The sequence below is a fragment of the Gadus macrocephalus genome, chromosome 3 (assembly GCF_031168955.1).
Source record: "Gadus macrocephalus chromosome 3, ASM3116895v1".
Lineage (NCBI taxonomy): Eukaryota > Metazoa > Chordata > Actinopteri > Gadiformes > Gadidae > Gadus > Gadus macrocephalus.
Window position 1 is genome coordinate 11,598,185 of NC_082384.1, and position 20,489 is coordinate 11,618,673.

At 42.8% G+C, this 20,489-nt stretch overlaps 2 protein-coding genes and 2 long non-coding RNA genes across 4 annotated transcripts in view; all 4 read right to left on the minus strand.

The window, feature by feature from the left end:
• Positions 1-20,489, minus strand: part of serping1 (serpin peptidase inhibitor, clade G (C1 inhibitor), member 1) — a 52,002-nt gene that overhangs the window by 21,674 nt on the left and 9,839 nt on the right. The window lies entirely within an intron of this gene.
• On the minus strand, positions 109-4,831 carry cdk2ap2 (cyclin dependent kinase 2 associated protein 2). The gene is made up of 5 exons (XM_060047272.1): positions 4,690-4,831; positions 3,811-3,967; positions 3,425-3,516; positions 1,992-2,112; positions 109-832 (listed from the first exon to the last, which is right to left on the minus strand). Exons 1-5 carry the CDS (start codon positions 4,801-4,803, stop codon positions 765-767), a joined length of 552 nt encoding a protein of 183 aa, XP_059903255.1. The 5' UTR covers positions 4,804-4,831; the 3' UTR covers positions 109-764.
• On the minus strand, positions 2,561-3,418 carry LOC132454099 (uncharacterized). Its single transcript, XR_009524872.1, has 2 exons — positions 3,224-3,418; positions 2,561-3,178 (listed from the first exon to the last, which is right to left on the minus strand). It is a non-coding gene; the product is annotated as an uncharacterized LOC132454099 (long non-coding RNA).
• Positions 10,949-12,348, minus strand: LOC132453683 (uncharacterized). The gene is made up of 4 exons (XR_009524774.1): positions 12,298-12,348; positions 11,976-12,039; positions 11,809-11,889; positions 10,949-11,596 (listed from the first exon to the last, which is right to left on the minus strand). It is a non-coding gene; the product is annotated as an uncharacterized LOC132453683 (long non-coding RNA).

Consider the following 20,489-nt stretch of genomic DNA (forward strand, 5'->3'; position numbering starts at 1 on the left):
AATACCATATAATTAGCATGTTTAAAACAAACGGGTTTGGGTTTACTTGCTCTTTAAATGGCAATAATTGTTGACTGGCTGTTGTAGGAAAAAGTCGGGACACCATAATTCAAATCAGATTTTGTTTTTATTTAATTTAGATATACATACGGATCTGCAAAAATCTCATTTACAAAATTGCCATAACAAACTGACAAACGGAAAGATGGAAAGAGGGAGTTTGGGGTGTGAGAACTCCCAACAATGTTGCTCTTACAAAATGCATTCAACAGAACAAAAACGGGTCAAAGGTCATTAGGGTTTTTCAAGGAGGTGCACATTATTTCTGCACAGAAAAAACAGGATAGAAAATTCAGCCCTTGGTTGGAGATTGTTGTTCAGAGATTCAAGCCAAGCGTTGGGCCTCATTTTTAATTAAACCCCAACCTTTCTAGGTCCAAAGGTCCGAACCCTGTTCCAAAACAAGTTCCGAACACCAGGTCCAAACCCTGTTCCAAAACAAGTTAAAAAGCCCCCCCACCCCAACCCAACCCAACCCATCCCTACAGTCTGGCCACAACATCCATCTCCAATCTGTTGAACCTTCAAACATTGAACGAACCCGGTGAAGACAGACATGGTGCGGAGAAATGCAGATTATAAAATGCAAATGATAGGAGCTCAGAATGGGAGACTAAAAGGTGGAGATGAGACGAGACCTTAGCGAAGGCATCGATCAGGGAGGGTAGGGGAGGGGGGGGGGGGGGGGGGAAATGTGAACAGCGTTATGTGCGTGCGCTCCGCTCGGTCTCTGCCAGACACTCCCTGACGAGGGCCCGGGCATGGATGATGCCTGTAAGGAGCAGAAGAGGGGACAGTTTAACGGGATGCAAGGCGTCAGTCCGGCACTTGGCCACATGGTCTCCTGCACCCCCTGCAGTTCACCAGGTGTGGGATCACAGTCACGGACAATACTCAATGAATGTCAGTTTGCTGTGAATGTAGTAGGCATATCGGAGATAAAAAACGAGGGCAAAATACCGCATGGACCGCCAAGCAGCCCAAGGAAGTTGATTAAATGTATTTTATTTATCCATTCACGTTAGTTGACATTTCATATCGCTCTGACGCAGCATGGATCCTTATGGTAGGCCGACCCGAACAAGGAACTTTTCGTAAAAACATCACTAACCTCAAACTTCAAATCAGGACAGGATTGCTCTATTTGCTTCATACCAGGTATTGAACAACATAAAAAAAAAAAATTCTCCCACTGACTCCAATGCTTTAGAGCTTCCTGCAGTCTGCCTGCTTTTATCTGCCCATCTCGCACCTAAACTCCTCCCCCAACATGTTTTTCTCTTTCCCCTCCCTGGAAAAATCGCTCCTATAGATTATAGCCCTTCATTTAGATATATGGTTCCTTAAGGTTTTTAAACGTACCACGTTAAAGAAACACAATTGGCCCACAGGCTTAATCCGCAATTTATATCATTTGTCAAAAGGGCTTTAGAGTGCAAATTCTGCCGAGGAGCATTGTGATTTTTGAAATGATGAAAACAGCGGTTAAGTGAAGCCAGGGGAGACTAATGAGGCTTTTATCTCCCAGACCAGTCTGATCCTTTAAGAGCTATAATTTGAGTAATTTATAAGAAATGCCATGGCATTTCACTTCTAAATGGTGTGGAAAAATGGTGAGGGAAGGGTAATTTGGGTCGTTCATTTTTTTTAAAAATTGCTCCCGCCCTTGATTACCCAATCGTCGCTACAGCAGCTTGAAAAATGTAAAAACGTACGAGTGTCTTCAAGATGTATGACGGATCAACCTACAGTGGTACTCTGACGAAACACAAAACAAGGCAGTTCTTGGTTTCTGGCCCAGGTTCTGTGCCATATAGCAGGACTGCTGGGTCTGCTTACTCGACCCCTGACCCAAGCTGTGGTGCTTCACCACAGTTGGACTGAACATGTAACCCTTTTCTATTATGAACAATAGTTAAAGTGAGCTGTACCCCTCTTTAGTCTCTCCATGGCACTCTTGCTTCCTGCGTAGGTGGGGCGAATCTCCCGGCTCATCTCCTCGATGACAGAGAGCAGCTCGCTGTAGGTGGAGCCCTGGGAAACCTTGACTGGCTGTGAGGGCGCAGGTGTTGGGGATCAACGATACAAGTCATTTATCACATTAAACCACAAACCGTTATTAAGCAACTTTTACAGTTTCTAAGGTTGTGTTTTAGTCATTCTAATGTTTTACTTTTTCACCGTGAACTAAAAAATAGCTTGAGGTTCAGGGAATTAAATATCCAACGGTTAAATACTAGGGATGCACCGAATATTCGGCCAACGAAAATGTTCGGCCGAAAATGGCCCAAAACATAACGGTTTTGGCCTAAGGAGTAAAAAGGCCGGAAATAATACACCTAACAAAAAAAAAGTGTTTTACCAATTTATTAAAAATGTATATTGTTCTTAAATTCTTGCTATAAGGTCTGCTGGAATGTTAGAAAACGTTCAGAATTAAATATATATTTTGTATCAAATTTGTTATTGATTTTTTTTATTGAAAAGCAAGACAAAAAAGTTTATAAAGGACATTTAATTGTTTGATTTATGCAATGGTGAAAATTAAAGCAAAATGAATGAAAAACAGCAAAAGCCACATTCGGTATTCGGTTTCGGCCAACTGTTTCAGTATATTCGGTTTCGGCCAAGAATTTTCATTTCGGTGCATCCCTATTAAATACATTGACGTAAAATTTTATATAAAATAAACTATGATGTAACCGTACACACCAACTAATGAATGTGTGTGCAGAGCAGACAATCCAAGGATATTCTGAATCCAGCCAATTCAAAGATATCCATTATTTGGCCCCGAAAAAAATGCTCTGGGCTTGCGGAATATACTGAAGAGCAATTTACAATGAAAACTTGCAACCCACACCTGAATAATAATTTTATTGAGAACATTAGTCTGGTATAAAAGACTACCGGTCAACTTTTTGAGTAGTTTGTGCGCCTGTACCTCCTTTCGTTGGCATAAATGTACATGCACTGAACTGAAAACCAAAATAAAATAGATGAAGAAGCCCAAATAAGGACACACTACCAATTCCAGACCTACCTGGACAAAGCTCATAGAAGGACGGACCAAACTACCAGACCTACATTGACAAAGCCCATAGAAGGACGGACCAAACTTCCCAACCTACCTTGACAAAGCCCATGGAAGGACGGACCAAACTACCAGACCTACCTGGACAAAGTCTATAGAAGGGGGGACCAAGCTACCAGAACTACCTGGAAAATGCTTATAGAACGGGGGGGACCAAACTACCACAACTACCTACATATAGTTGGACAAGGGCTTTAGAAAGGGGGACAAAGCTACGAGACCTACCTGGTCAAGACTTATAGAAGGGGGGGACCTTAATCAGAGACATACCTGGACAAAGCCCATAGATGGGGGGCCGAAGTCGCTGAATGCTGGCCTAAAGTTAGACGAGGATGGCAACGACGGAGAGGGCACGCTGGAACCTAGGAAGGTGGAGAAATACGACATTTTCAAAGCAGTACCTTCCTATTGATGTTCTCAAACATTAGTAGGATAGTTTAGGCGGAATAGTCTACAAAATAGGGCATTCTATTCTCATTTGAGAGGTTCTGGGTCCAACCGTCAACAGACTACCTGTAGGTACCCTTGAGCAAGATGCCCTAACCCCATGCTCATAACTGAAGGACTTGAAAGACAATAGCTTTGGATAAAGCGTTAATGCCGCTGACAACACAGGCCTGATCGTAGAATCCTTTGCATGCCTAATATGGGCTTACCAGGAGGCGTGTGGTTGGATCCGGACGGCGCGGGAGCGATGGGTTTGTAACTCATGGCGAGGTCACTCCGCAACTCCCCGTACGACGCTCCGCTTCCGTCCGCACCCTCAACCCGGTGTTTATACAGCTTTACTGTGGGGCGGTGAGCTCCAGAGAGCTGGGGTCAAACCAAACACAAAAGTACTTGACAATCCAGTTTGAATCCCACAGTTCACCAAATTGGAAAATAAAGTGAAAAACAATAGGTGGTGTATTCTAGTTTGGGTTTAGATTTTGTACCACTGTGATTGTTTACAGTGTTGAAGATGAATTATATACAGGCCTGGCTTTGGATCGTTGTAAATATCTGTAAATTCTCCCTAAATAGTCATTATACAGCAGCTGATGTTTGGTAATAGTGCGATAGATTCTCACTTCCGGTTTACAAAGACATTTGAAACCAGCTGTTGTTTCAAGAATAATTTATCAAAAGGTTAATGGATATAAGAAGGATAACGTGACCCGGAAGGCTTAGTTGAAGTCAAAGCAATGGCTTGCAATTTGGCTTTAAGTAGAACTGAACATGAAACGAACACCACTACACGAGTCCATAGGGGTTTTTATATTGTCCACTGATTTGAAAGTTGAATTTAGACATGACAGTTATACAACTATTGTATATACTTATTAATATAGGATATTTGTGACCCAAACGCCGGATTTTTGGGTCACAGCTGGGGTTAGCTTTTGGCTAGCTTGTTGTGTTGCCGGTTGCAAAAAACACTGCCAATGAAAGGCAGTAGGAGCGAATATTCACCCAAAAAAACTATATTTGCGTAGTTTACTTTCTCGAGACCATTTGGAAAGCTGCCTACATTTGAAAAGGTCAAATAATCTTACCTTTCTAAGGTGAGAGTTTTTTGATCTCAGGGAGGAAGAATGGCTACAAGCAGGCTTTGACTGAGTCTGCGTGAACAGGGGGCGTGGAAGGTGACCCTGTTCCTGCGTCGCCATTGGTTAAAGGAATATACGCACCCACATGCATGGACATTCATACATTAGTTTTAAATAGGCCTAGCTATATTTCTGCAGTGTGTGTGTGTGTGTGTGTGTGTGTGTGTGTGTGTGTGTGTGTGTGTGTGTGTGTGTGTGTGTGTGTGTGTGTGTGTGTGTGTGTGTGTTTGCGTGTGAGTGTGTATGCGTGTGTATGCGTGTGTGTGTGTGTGTGTGTGTGTGTGTGTGTGTGTGTGTGTGTGTGTGTGTGTGTGTGTGTGTGTGAATTACGCATACGTATTAAACCCCCGCTACATTATTAATGGATAGCAATTAATACATTCATATTTCTCTTTAAATAAATTACTAGTAAGTAACACTTGACCCGTGGGGGTAGTTGTAGTCTGTTGATATAATAACTTTCAATGTGTTCACTTCACTTTCAATGTGTTAACTTAAGCATTGCTTTTAATACAAGCCTATCTATATTTTAAACGAAAACTGACATTGTTCTTAAGGGGGGCATGACATTTTACACCAGTAGCTGCATTTTATCTATCGTTTAAATTCAAGGGGACAGATTATGAAAACAACACTTTTTCTGGGATTTTGGGTGTTGTTTTGGGTCTCTGGTGCTCCAACACGCATACAAACTTTGAAAAAAGTCTGTACATGATTTTTTGAGTGAGATATGCATTTCTGAAAGTACCCCGCCTCCAGTTACCAAACGAGCGAGTCAGGTTCGACGCCCCCTCCTATGTAGGAATAGCCTGGCTAACGCCAGACCAGAGCCCGTCTACGAAAACCGATCTTGGTTGTAGTTCCATCAGACATCCACTGGGGTGATCGGGGGCGAGTCCAAATTGAATCAATATCATCCGACTGCAGACACAAATGGGCGTTCCCGTGTGGTGGGCGTTCTCGTTCACGCAGACTAAAACGCCCCCCCGGCGTTCTCGTGTGGTGGGCGTTCTCGTTTTCGCAGGCTGGAACGCCCCGTTCTTCTTCGTCGATCTAGTAGTATGGGCAGCATAGAACTGACGTTAGCGCCCCCTTCTTCTTCGATCTCGTAATACGGGTACGTTAGCCAGCTAGGCCTACAGAATGTTAGCTTACATTTATGTGTCGGATCTCGGCCCACACTTTGCATCAAACTTGATGCAACACGATCATTACAGGGAGGCTCCATGATCTCAAATTCATTATCTTTTGGGTTAGTATAGGTAGGGTATTACCGTATTAGGTATAAGTGAGATGTTTGATATAGTTGTTTAACCTGTTAAGCCCTAGGCCTATTTCACAGGCCTCCTGCCCGAAATGACATGCCCATAATGAATAGAGTATGCCTCCACAACTACAAGGGCTATATAAATAAAGTTGGTTTAAAAAAGAAGCTAACACCTGTGAGGTGGCTGCAGAAGTGTCAGAATCAATATAGATGTTACTGTGTCAGAGTAAATTCAGCTAGAACATAGTAAGAAATGTCAATTTTCAATTTTCGCCTAGAGAAAACACATTATTTAGAGTGAATACCACCTTGAAACTATGGGATAGTAGCCCAGAACCTTTAGGGAAACATGTAACAACATCTGATGAGTACCCTGTTCCAGGATAAATGCTAATCAAGTAAATAAAGTGATTTTAGAGAGGTTTTAGTACAGGTAGGTCCAGACGGACTAAATGGTGCCATTTGGGCACTTTTGGGCACCATCAGTGCCATTTGACCTTTCTAAGGTACCAGACTGTAAAACTAATTTTATTTCACTGACATATCACTATAGGTATCAAAGCTGCAAACTTGTCGCTTTTCGGCGATCATTCGGCGATCATTCTTATAATTGACATTTCTCTGGGCCAATCGGAATCTCAGCACTTGCTTCAGAATCTTTCTTATAATTGAAATTTCTCTGGGCCAATCGGAATCTTGAAGCACACAGCGCCAACTGAGCCATTGGATGAGGCGGTCGCCTGGCTACCGCGCATGCATGCGGCCAAACAACGCAAGAGAGCTTGCGAAACACTCGTCTAGAGGGGTGTTCCACGAACGGAGGTTTAACAAACACTGAGTTAACGCTGAACTCTAGGTTGATTTACCCAGTGCCGACTAACCCAGAGTTTTCGGTTCCACAGCAGCGGTTATGCATTAGTTCAACCAACTCGGGGTTGGTTAACACAGGGTCGTGCGCGTCACCGCCAAACCTAAAAAGACGTGATGTATGGGTCATGGAAACCCAGATCGAAATGGCGAAACGGGCCGCTTATTTCAATGAAATGGAACTTCAGGTTCTCCTGGGGAGCTATGACGAGGAGAAGGACATTATCACAAGAAAAGGGAACGCTAAAGCCTCTGCAACCCGGAGAACCAAAGCCTGGCAGCGGATCGCTGACCGTGTGAATGCGTTAGTTACACGTCAAAAGCATGATCGTTAATATTTGAGCCATGAATATATAAATATCCCAGTTAAGCATTCTTAAAGATCCTACCACATAACCCCTTTCTTCTAAAAAATATGTACTCCGATGGCTTCCAAGCGGTCAGCGGATCAAGTATAAAAAGGAAGTATAAAAAACATACAAACTGGTAAGCTTTTCCCACCATCGTATTGGTATAAATTTAAATAAGCAAATTTTTTAAGCCAATCGTGAAAAGGCCGACAGTCGGTAGACTGGATCTGGCCCTCAAATTGTCTTGACCCCGGTGGAGGAGCTGTTAATAAACATAAATTCAGGGCGCCCTGGCATGGAGGGGGTACCTGGAGGTACCTACCTCCTCAGAGAGTCAGGGGCCATACCCCACTGGTTGAATGTAGGTTTTTGTGTTTTCTTGTATTTTTGATTTTTTTTGCCTTCGAAGTAACGCATGCAAACCATGTGCTTGCCACAGCGCATACTATTCCAAGTGTTTATTTTTTTGGTAACTGGGTAGAAAACCTAAAAGTGACAATTCATCAACTTCACAGAATAATAATAGTTTTTTGTCTCTCCAATAAGTAAAAATAATAATAAAAAAATTGTGACAGTTGTAAATAAAATATTTTTTATAAGCCTCAAGGATGTTTTGACATTGATTTTTGATAAAGTATGCTGAGTTTTGTTAAGTCACGCTCAGACTAGTGTTATTTGTATATTACAATAAAAAAAAAATCCCCCCGTGACACTGTCACCTTTTTTCCTCTGAGGAGTTTGCAGGTCTGAGGTATTCATTCCATCCAAATTCAACAGTTTTGACTTGTTTTGAAATTTCACCCAGACCTCTATACATTTCCCCAGTCAAAGAAAACCATACAATCGAAATGAAGTTTGACTCCAACTGGAGCAGATATATTTGAGAACAACATATAATAAAACCAAACTGTAAAAACAAAAGGTAAAAACACAGCGAAAAACTACAATCACTAGGGATAAAGATATATATATATATATATATATATACATATATATATATAAACAGAAGTGGGGGGGCTGACGCTGGAGCAGGAGCAGTCGATGAAGGTGGCTCATAATCAGCATCATCATCACTGTGGAACCCAAGAAGAAGAAAGAAAATAATGTAACTTCAAACAGACAAGTAACAATATGTTGGGGTAAACAAGACATGTACTGGGGAAGTCAACTAACAATCCAGTTTGCACCAGTTTGAGTGTGTGCATTTACTAAATTCATTGCAGGATAATAAATCAAATCCAAGTTTATTTATCACTTGCACAGCAATGCTTGGTTTGCTAGGTCGTCTCAACAATGCAAAAAGGAATAAAGAGAAGAAAGGATAGAGATAGTATCAAATAAACTATGTACAATATATTGATAATGATAATTGATGCAAATAATATCATAAATATAAATATAAGGCAAAGAGTACCGGTAGTGAGTGTGTGGAATGAGTAGAGTGAGTAGGGTGATCGATAGATAGATAATATCTAATAAGGTGATAGATCGTCAATTTGACACCAAATCAATAAGTAATCGATAACAGAGATTACATACCTTTCAGGTGATGGAATTCGATATTCTGAATCACTGTTGTCCGTGTCCAGTTCTGGCAACAGCAAGTCACTGACGTCAGACGACGACTCAAGAGGGACTACAGTAGCCCCACTGTCGCTAATGATAGCGAATGCCCCCGCAAAAGTATAGGTCTTTCTCCTGCCTGCCATTATTTATATTAAAATAATAACAAATAGAAGAAAAAGGCAAGAAAATACAAAATAACTAGCTAACTACCAGCTAACTAGAAATGCAAACGATGTAATAAGCGTGTAGTAGGAGCGGATGTCTCTATCTAGCCGGAGTGTCTGAAGAGTGCTCAGAAAGTTCTCGGCGCTTCTGGCGCGAATTATGCTGACCTTCCAGTCAAACCCTGGAAGATATCTTGGGTATCCATTGGTCAATTTGGATGATTGACCCCTCTATCGAACCGTTAGAGCCAATAGAGTCGAGGGACAGTCAAATCGAGGGACCCAAATTCATGTAAAAAAACACTATTCGCCAATCAAAAATATCACATTGTATAACGTTTTTTATTTGTTTATTTATTTTGCTCTTCTTTGGCTGCTAGTTCAGTGAGTTTTCGTCGTAGAGTGATGCCCGTTATATCATTGGAATCTGTGAAGCCTCAGCTTTCATATGACATATAGTTTGTTCGGGTGGCATGAAGTAGCGAAATCGGCGGCGGCCAGTATGAGCGCATGCACGTTTTGCGTGTTTTGCTATGGGCTCATTTAGTTGCTTGGTGTTAGAATTGTATTTTGTTTAGGTAAAAATGGTTATCATGGGCTTTTAGCCGAGCTTCTTCCCGTTACGTGGGTATGCACCATGGACATGTTGGAGCATGGTGGTTATGGCGACACATTAGTGCCATAATTCACTAATGTGATAAAAGATGCATTCGGGCGTATTATATTATTCCACACGCGTAGATATTAACTGCGAGCGCGCAAATGATCTCTGCGTGCGCGCAAATTACCTCTGCGCGCGCAAAACAGCCTCTCGCGAGCGCAAATGACCTCAGCGCGCGCAAAACAGCCTCTCGCACGTAACAGCCTCTTGCGAAAGATGTTTTTACGCTCGCTCGAATTTAATTTTGGCACTATGGGGGAGGGAACCAAGGCAGGGCAGGCTTTCCTATGATTGGCCGTTTCTGAAGCGCGATATTTGATTGACAGCCCTCCTCAGCCTTCCTCTCATTCAATTCTGAATTGTACAGTAAATGGCTGAAACGATAGTTACGTATTGTAACTCTAGATTCTATGAGTATAGGCACAGCCTTTTAAGGCTATCGCTATTGGGTTATCCCTAGGCGTGAGCCGTAGCACTGAAAAATGTGTAATCCCCGACCACCAACAGCGTGGGCCTCAATTACGTCCGCGTGCGGCGTGCCTCAACGACGTCTGCCTTTCGCAGATATAGTCGGGCGCCGGCAGACGTTCTGCTCCCAATAAACAGCTTTTCTTCAGCTATTTAAAGGACAATGAGGCCGACACTTAAAAGGCTGCGCCTATACTCATAGAATCTGGAGTTACAATACGTAACTATCGTTTCAGCCATTTACTGTACAATTCAGAATTGAATGAGAGGAGGGCTGTCAATCAAATATCGCGCTTCAAAAACGGCCAATCATAGGAAAGCCCGCCCTGCCTTGGTTCCCTCCCCCATAGTGCCAAAATTAAATTCGAGCGAGCGTAAAAACATCTTTCGCGAGAGGCTATTACGCGCGAGAGGCTGTTTTGCGCGCGCTGAGGTAATTTGCGCGCGCGAGAGGCTGTTTTGCGCGCGCAGAGGTAATTTGCGCGCGCGCAGAGATCATTTGCGCGCTCGCAGTTAATATCTACGCGTGGGGAATAATATAATACGCCCGAATGCATCTTTTATCACATTACTGAATTATGGCACTAATGTGTCGCCATAGGTGGTGCTGTTTACAGCTGTTTACAGCACACGTTGGCGCAGCTGCCCCCGCCCCCGGGGGCGCTCGGGTTTAAGAGGTTAAGAATATGCCCAAATTAAATAATGAATAGATTAAAATAACACTTGGGAGTTGGGACATTATGCAGTTCAAATCCAGTTACCAGACACTATGAAGGCTCAAACAGTAGACCATTTGACTCCCAAGTGTTCACTTACTTTTCCCACTGAATGTTTTCAATAATGACAAAATACAGTAATTGCTCTGTAACAATTAACCTTACAACATACATCGTAGGCACAAATGTATGTTATACATCGTATAGCATTTGTCACAAAAACAAAAAAGAAAGGAGTAATAAAATACCAGCATTTCTGGGCAGATACATTTACTACAGTAGTATGTACATTTACAAATGGAAGGGATTGCAAAAAAAGACGTCCCAAATAAAACAAAAAAGGAGTAATAAAAGAACATTATGCTAGGCAGACATCTTTGATGACAAACCTGCCATATGCAACGTTCCTCAGTACCAGGGGTGCGCTTGGCCAATTCTTCTTTTTTGAGAAGCCTTTGAGGCGTAGCGCAAGGCCACTGCCACAGCCTGCATTGTTGTAAATCTTTCTAACCGTTATGTATATGAGATTGTCTTTATTAAGCTTAATGTCCCCTGCCAAACTGTCATTTATATATATGGAAGGATGGAGAGGCTTGAATAGTTCTCGGAATGTGTTTGAAACCCTGTTGAACACGCCAAGCATCGCCATGTCCAGTCTCAGCGTCTCTTGTACAATTTGCTGAAGGACTTCGGGTGGTAAGAATGGCCTGTCCTCTGTTGTGCCAGATTGGAGCGTGTGGCTGAGATGGGGAGATGGAGAGGGTGAGCTTGGTGTGCCAGCTAGTCCTGCAGGGCTAGAGAGAGCGAGAGCCGAAAAAGAGTGAAGGAGAGCGAGAGAGAGGGAGAGAAACAGGGATTATAATCAACCTTCAATTCAATCACACAAGCCCAGACCAACACTACCCACACCATTAAACAAAAAGGCAGTCACTGATCGATCAAAAGTCTGAGAAAGAGCAAGAGAGAATATATGTAAATAGAAAAGTATGGACATAGTATGTAATACCTTTCACTGCTTAGTGATTGGAAGGTGTGACTGAGATGGGGAGATGGAGAGGGTGAGAAGGAGCCAGCTAGTTCTGCAGGGCTAGAGACAGAGAGACAAGTGTATTGGCTACGATCTTCGTAAGCACCAAAAATAAGTAAATAGCAACATGGACACAGTATATAAACCTTTCAAGTATAAAGGTCTCCAACAGCTGTCCAACCACCACCTCCTGATAGAGAGCATGTCCCCCTGAAAAGTAAAGTTATGCTTTAAATGACTTCATAGCATAACACAAATCCATGTTACAGTACTGTTTAGCAGTGTACTATGGCAGTGTAAATGATTGTGAAGATGTAGCCATCTCCTCCCGTAAGTGCAGTACCTGAAGACAAAGTAATGTGTATGACCTATGATGCATGTTAATTGTAGCCTCCAGTAAGGATGACTAAATTATTAAAAGCCTTATATTTCATGCGACACATCTGATTGAGATTTGAAAGAACTCACCTCACTGAAATCATATTGCTTTTGAGGGTAGAATACATTGCGTACTGAAATAAACATACAAATGAGTTAATTGTTTTACAAACTAGTCATCAGTCATCATTTCTGAAAATAATGCATCTCACCAGCAGCATAAACACCCCACAGCTGTTGCTCTGATACTGGTGAGGTGCGTCCTGTGGTGGTAAAAGGGGAATGTGATTTGTCAATGATTCTTATTAGTATATAATGCCTATAAACTATAAAGTGATATCCACCCTCATTTTGTAGCTACATACAAAAAGTGCACAATGCACTTTCAACAAGCATTTAGCAGCAACCAGGGCCCATCAGCGTCACATAGGAACACTTCATTAAATCATAATAAACAATCTAGAGGCCTGCCTGTCTACCAGTGAATGCTACTCTACGAGATGCAATGAATCGCAATATCATCCGACTGCAGACACAAATGGGCGTTCCCGTTCACGCAGACTAAAACGCCCCCCCGGCGTTCTCGTGTGGTGGGCGTTCTCGTTTACGCAGGCTGGAACGCCCCGTTCTTCTTCGTCGATCTAGTAGTATGGGCAGCATAGAACTGACGTTAGCGCCCCCTTCTTCGATCTCGTAATACGGGTACGTTAGCCAGCTAGGCCTACAGAATGTTAACTTACATTTATGTGTCGGATCTCGACCCAAACTTTGCATCAAACTTGATGCAACACGATCATTACAGGGAGGCTCCATGATCTCATGTTCATTATCTTCTGGGTTAGTATAGGTAGGGTATTAGGTATAAGTGAGATGTTTGATATAGTTGTTTAAGAATATGCCCAAATTAAATAATGAATAGATTAAAATAACACTTGGGAGTTGGGACATTATGCAGTTCAAATCCAGTTACCAGACACTATGAAGGCTCAAACAGTAGGCCATTTGACTCCAAGTGTTCACTTACTTTTCCAACTGAATGTTTTCAATAAAGACAAAAAACAGTAATTGCTCTGTAACAATTAACCTTACAACATACATCGTAGGCACAAATGTATGTTATACATCGTATAGCATTTGTCACAAAAACAAAAGAAAGGAGTAATAAAATACCAGCATTTCTGGGCAGATACATTTACTACAGTAGTATGCACATTTACAAATGAAAGGGATTGCAAAAAAAGACGTCCCAAATAAAACGAAAAAGGAGTAATAAAAGAACATTATCCTAGGCAGACATCTTTTATGACAAACCTGCCATATGCAACGTGCCTCAGTACCAGGGGTGCTCTTGGCCAATTCTTCTTTTTTAAGAAGCCTTTGAGGCGTAGCGCAAGGCCACTGCCACAGCCTGCATTGTTGTAAATCTTTCTAACCGTTATGCATATGAGATTGTCTTTATTAAGCTTAAGGTCCCCTGCCAAACTCATTTAAATATATGGAAGGATGGAGAGGCTTGATTAGTTCTCGGAATGTGTTTGAAACCCTGTTGAACACGCCAAGCATCGCCATGTCCAGTCTCAGCGTCTCTTGAAGAATTTGCTGAAGGACTTCGGGTGGTAAGAATGGCCTGTCCTCTGTTGTGCCAGATTGGAGCGTGTGGCTGAGATGGGGAGATGGAGAGGGTGAGCTTGGTGTGCCAGCTAGCCCTGCAGGGCTAGAGAGAGCGAGAGATCCGAAAAAGAGTGAAGGAGAGCGAGAGAGAGGGAGAGAAACAGGGATTATAATCAACCTTCAATTCAATCACACAAGCCCAGACCAACACTACCCACACCATTAAACAAAAAGGGAATCACTGATCGATCAGAAGTCTGAGAAAGAGCAAGAGAGAATATACGTAAATAGAAAAGTATGGACATAGTATGTAATACCTTTCACTGCTTAGTGATTGGAAGGTGTGACTGAGATGGGGAGATGGAGAGGGTAAGAAGGAGCCAACCACTAGCCTATGGTTGATTTACTGCGCTCTTGTTGGTTGCAATTTGCAAAAACCTATTTATCTTTAATTTATATTTGGTTATTTGATGCAGATATGAAGCTCTGCATGTGTTTGTATTGTTTCTATTGTATATGTTATGATTTTACGGGTTTACACGGGTGTCTGGCTACTTCGTGGTTTGCGCGGGTTTTTATTGGAGTGGGCGGGTTCTAAGATGTGATTGGGCTGGAAACTGTCAATCTGATCTGGCAACACTGGTACAGGAAATGCAAACGCGTTTTCAATCTGAGCCAGCGTGAATGATGACTGAAATACTTCACTATCTTGCTCGAGGAATAATTACTCATACATCATTAGCTTACACCACTGATTACTGATTTTCAACCAGTGTGCCGCGGGAGATCGTCAGGTGTGCCGTGGGAAATTTTCTAATTCAGTTAAAAACATAAAATCCATTTTAGAGGTGGTAATAAAATCATTAACTAAAAATTATTTTCTATTAAGAGAACTAACATTAAGTAGACCCATCCTGATGGTGTTGTTGATAGGCTTTAAGGTTGTTTTTGGTTTGGAGGCTATATGTATGAGATTTGTGAGGTTAGCAGTGTGTCTAAGTTTCCCTTTGTTTACTCTCTTGGTGGTTACAGCAGGAATGACGTAGGCAACCTTGGGTTCAGCAGATAATGCGAAACTTCCTTTATACTGTGTCTACGGCTGAACCGTTTTTTTTTTTTTTGTCTCAGTAATACTCAGGACTACTATCAGTACAGGGGGGGGGGGGGGGGGGCTGGGGCTCCCTCCGCTTGGGTGTTATCAGCCTGTGGCCATGACGATGGCGATGCTATCATTGACACAGATGCAAGTTTTATGCCAACATATTCCAGTTTCTTAAAGGCCCACTATGCAACTTCGGGAATTTCTTCGCTGTTTTCTTGGTTTTGGCACGCACATTTCTCTACACAGCGCCCCCTACAGCTTCGTAGTCGATATTTCACAACACTGTCGTAACAACTCGTTGACGACCCTTCCCCATGCACTTCTACGCGAGCCATGTGCATTTGTTTTCAAAGAAGCCGGCGAATGCGTGGAGCCATGTCCGAAGTAGATGTTCATAAAGTGTAGGCAAGGTTATACATTTTTAAAAGGGTGTATTTGTATTGCAATAAACATAAATCCATCCTTTTTTATAGTTGACGGGGAGAATTTATATCCTAGATTATAATTGTTTTATCTTAGGTTGAACAGAACAATCAGTGTAAGAGGTTTGGCCAACATAATAATCGAAATAAACAAGAACCTGGATTCGGGGATTCAGTCTGTATCTGGGGGACGAGACAGACGAACAGCAAAACACCCATGGAAACAAAGGTGTTTATATGGTTGCAACCAGGCAAGCTAGAAACATACAGGGCTCACAAACAAAACGGTCGATAAAACAATTTTTACAGGGCTCACAACAAAATGGTTGAGCAAACATATTTGTACAGAGACTATCAACATCAAGAATACCACGAAGACAAAGGCCACCCAAGGGTACTTTCAATTTCAAAAGCAACACGGCCAAGTCGGCGTCTGATTTGCAGTCTTCTTTTTCTTTCAGTTCAAGCTATTCCTGAAAAGCTTGCCCAACGTTTACTCGTGTCTGGCCTCTCTGCCGGTCAGTCTCCCTTTTCTCTTCTTCTGTTCCTCCGACATTGGGTTTCTCTGTCTCTTTTTAGTCGGCTGATCTATGATGAATATAACAATCCCTTAGTTACTTGTGTTGATATCGAGCCGGTTCCGTGTTTGGGGGTCTGTGCCGTAAAGCAATTCGTTACTTCGCGAGACCCGAGACTCCTGCGAGAGTGGGCGGCGGGTCGCCGGCAGAAACATATTCCTTTTCTCCGCCAAGATGCGCAAGGGTGAGTCGAAACAACGAACAATCGAACAAAAATGTATAATAGAACCATCGCAATGACTCTTAGCCTGTTATATTAAGGTAAATCAAGCCAAAAAAGTTGCATAGTTCCCCTTTCACTCGTGTCTGATCTCTTTTCTGGTCCATTCTTATTTTGTTCCACCGACGGTCGCCTCTTGGGTCCCTTATCAGTTGATTGATCCATGATGAATGCAACAATTGCCTCGCAACTGGCTGTTTATATCTAGCTGGTGCCATGTTTGGGTGTGTGTCTGTGCCGTAAAGCATTTTCGAAACTACAATCTGACTACATTTTCGAGAATACTTCCGCTGCGTCACATCCGGAATGTCCCGGTCCGAGCAGATCAAGTTGCATATGCGCTTTTTCACTGTAGAGGCGACATGGGAAAATGACACACCCACCAATCGACCCAGAAATGGATGCAGAACCATCAGCATAACTCTCAACCTGCATACTTAATGTAATTTTGGCTAAAAAAGTTGCATAGTGGGCCTTTAAATTCAGCTGGAAAACCGCAAAGGGAGGAGACAGTGGAGCTGGAGTTGTTGTTGTGGCCGTTCCTCTCCAAGCCAGCATCAGCGATGGGGGAAGGCACGGTGTCCATGGTGTCGGGCAGGCTGTTGTCTCTCTTCAAGGTCTGTGGTCTGTCTGCTATCTGTGTTTCAGTTAGTGGCGGAGTAGATGCGTCGGGGAGGCTGTAGTCTCGCTTCTTCTCAACCTGTGCTCTGAATGTGGCCTGTGCGTCAGACCTGGGACTCGGCGGCAGCTCTGCTCCGGGAGTACAATCCCTTTCTCTGCCGAACTGCCTCCCCCCGCCGGAGCTGCCGGCCTGCCGCCGAAGCTAGGAGGAGAAATGGAGGAGAAAGGGATTGTACTCTCGGAGCTGAGCTGCCGGACCGTCGCCGAGCTACCCCCGCCAGACTTTTCAGCTCCCGGAGGACGCCCACCGGAGCAGCCAGAAAGCTTCGGCGGCAGTTCAGCTCCCAGAGTACACTGCCGGAGCTGCCGGACTGCCTCCGAAACGGCTTTGAAGGCAGTCTGGCAGCTCCGGCGCTGGGAGCTCGGCGGCAGTCCGGCAGCTCAGCTCCCGGAGTACAATCACTTTCTCCTCCATTCATGGACTTCAGAGAGTCAAGGCCAAAGTTCCTTTCCCCCAATTCTTCTCAACCATGGCCGAGATATCCCCCACTACGAGTATTTACTTGTTCTGGAAGTGCCAGAGACGTCAGACACAGTCTTTATGATTCATAATATCATCCGAGGCGCACATAGCTTTTGGCCGTGATATTAGATATAATATTATATAAATACCCATATATGATATTATTATTATTATATTATATTATATTATATTATATTATATATAGATAGAGCTCCAAGAGTCCGCAAACGGCAACAATCCCCCCATCTCCTCCATGCTGTGGTTCAGTCTGACAGCTCATTGGTCAATGGGCGGCAGCTCATTTGCATTAAAGCTACAGACACCAGAAACGGCACATTCTGAAGGGACTGAAAGAGAGGGGAATAGCGGTCGGCAAGATTTTTTTCCCTAAAAGCTATATCCAGCAAACAGCTTTGAAAACATGTTTTCTGGAACTCAAATCCTATGTTTACTTGTTGTGAAAACGCCATAATATATCTCCTTTAAAAGGAGGTACTTCCGACCTTTCTCTAACCTCACATTTTGTACTATTTCCCCAGTTCTCACAGTATCTTACAGTTTTTATCTTTTATTCCATGACGATTTGATTGTATCGTTATATCACTTGTTACAAAGATGAGATTTACTTAATAAAAGAAAAAGATGCATCAACGTCATCTGATTATTATTACAATTATTAACCAGAGAATTTGCTGGATGAACAAACATTCCTAAAAATATACATCGATCTCTATTAGGTGAACCAACCCCAACTGTGTTATTTCCAAAACAGGTGACACTCTGTCGAAACTCTTCCACTCTCCTCATTTTATCATGTCAGGGGCTTGACCTTTAGTCAAAGGCAAGAAATAAATACCTCTTACCGTACTAGAATAAGTCCATCATTGTTTGGGAGAAGAAGGTTTGGTCTTTGGATCAACTTGTTTCATTGTGTGCATAATGCTGTCTCTGATTGGCACCGCTGATCAGATCATAGCTTGAATCTTGAGTCTCAAGGACTGGTTCCCTCTCTACGGGGAACCAGTCCTTTTGGTCAATTTAGTATGATTCATTGTGTGTTAGTGTGTGCTTAGTGTGTGTGTGCTTAGTGCGTGTGTGCTTAGTGTGCTTAGTGTGTGTGTGTGTGTGTGTGTGTGTGTGTGTGTGTGTGTGTGTGTGTGTGTGTGTGTGTGTGTGTGTGTGTGTGTGTGTGTGTGTGTTGATGTTATTGTGTAGCAGGCGTACAGAAAAAGGTGATATAAACCGGCATTGACCTTTAGTCTGGTAAACGAGTTTTTAAAGAAGACCAAGCTGAACACTGTCGTAATGTTGAATGAATAGCACAGGGCTGGGACAACAGGTGGAACAGGGGCATTCAGGCATAACAAAAAGTGAGATTCTTATGCACCTCTTTCTGTTCCTAGAGAAAGCAGGCTGCGTTTCTCTCATCTGTGTCTCATCATAGCATACGTGACAGGCCTCCTTAACCTGCTGATATTATATTAATCTTGCTGATATGTTGTATGTAGGCTTTCCATTCAAATCATGCCTGTACATTTTGTATTTTATATTGCACTCATACATTACATGTGATACGTTTTCCGCGTACTAATTAATAACACGTTTCCAAGAACTCTGCACTGTTTAAGGTGGTGGATAACGGACTCCCCAATGTGCCCTGTGCTTTCATCACTGTACTCTGAATTGAGCAGTGACATAAAATGACTTCTGAATCATCACAGGCCCTCGCTGTCTCTCACGATACCCCTCGGTTTCGGCCGCCCATCAGGGATCAGAACGTAGCTTGAATCTGAGTCTAGTCAAGGACTAGTTCCCTCTCTACGGCTTCTCCGCTGAAACCCTGGCTTGCTCTACACACCATGCCAGTTTATTGTAGTTCTGTCAGGAATCCCTCATGCCATCGATTTAACCATTTATTTCATGAAACGGACATACAATTCAGTGTGGCGGTATGGTTCCACTCTTTTCTGGTGCTCCCTGCTGTATCATTTAAAACATGACCTACAGATGACAGATACAGATCACCAACAGCATAACAACATTTTATAACAGGGAGCACGATACAATCCCACATCAGATATCTCAGCCCCATCGTACAGGTTACATACAATACAGAGCTGATTCAAAGCATTTGGAGCCTGGGGTGATGGAAGGCGAAACTCTGCTCAGCACATTTAACTTCCCAGAGAGTTTGAGGAAGGTCTTAAATTGACCGCCTATCAGTGTACATGTGTTTGATTGGACAGCGTTAGCTGTCAGCTGATTGGGGCACATGACTAGAGTGTCCCGCCAGAACGAGCAAAGCACATTAGTATCAGACGTACAGAATATGTTAATATAAACCGGAAATCATCTTTTGTTTGGTCTATAAGTTCTGAAAGTAGACCAAAGTGAACACTGTTGAAATGTTAAATGAATACCCCTGGGATAAAAGGGTTATCGGGGGCATTCAGTCAATAACAAAATTTGATTTTGCCCTTTCCGGTTGACTGGATAACAGCAATTATTTTTCCACTTTTTTCAATAGACCAAATTGCGCTTCTAATGACCGATACTGAGACAGAGCGAGGAGAGAGAGACAGAGCGAGAGAGAGCGAGAGTGAGAGCGAGAGAGAGACACAGACTTGCTTTCTGACCGAACGCCAGAGAGAGAGTGAAGAGAAGAAACTAATGTTAATGGAGCCTGATGTTCCCTGGGTAACTAGTCCGCTATGTATATATTAAATATACAGAAAACAGTGTGTGTGTGTGTGTGTGTGTGTGTGTGTGTGTGTGTGTGTGTGTGTGTGTGTGTGTGTGTGTGTGTGTGTGTGTGTGTGTGTGCGTTCCTGTGCGTGTGTGTGTGTGTGTGCAGTCATAATTGACTGAATAAGTAAGCAGCAAAAGGACATTCAAGGCTGTGGTATTTTCCTGCTGCCCTCTCCTTTGAGATGTGAACCAAAGATGTCCCTGAGTTTCAGACTCCCTCGGCCAAAGGAGAATGGTATTTTAGCTCCCAGAGAAATCCCACAATATGTCACTCCTTCACCAGTAAACCACGACACTGAACAGCTTAAATGGAACAACAGACAAAATTAAAGAAAGACAGGCTCACTCTATTAAATTAGCTCAATTGATACTTTTCTGTTTAGACATCTCTATTAATAACAAATGAGTCATGAATACCACATTAACTCCACAAGTAAATATGCTGTAAAACAAAAAT

What these genes read in the sequence shown, in the direction of transcription:
- cdk2ap2 (XM_060047272.1), bottom strand. Translation starts at nt 4,803, where the DNA reads ATGGCGACGCAGGAACAGGGTCACCTTCCACGCCCCCTGTTCACGCAG. An exon ending in ATCCAACCACACGCCTCCTG is followed by an intron (nt 3,517 to 3,810) that starts GTAAGCCCATAT and finishes CCACCTTCCTAG; the next exon opens with GTTCCAGCGTGCCCTCTCCG. An exon ending in CATCTATGGGCTTTGTCCAG is followed by an intron (nt 2,113 to 3,424) that starts GTATGTCTCTGA and finishes GCGCCCTCACAG; the next exon opens with CCAGTCAAGGTTTCCCAGGG.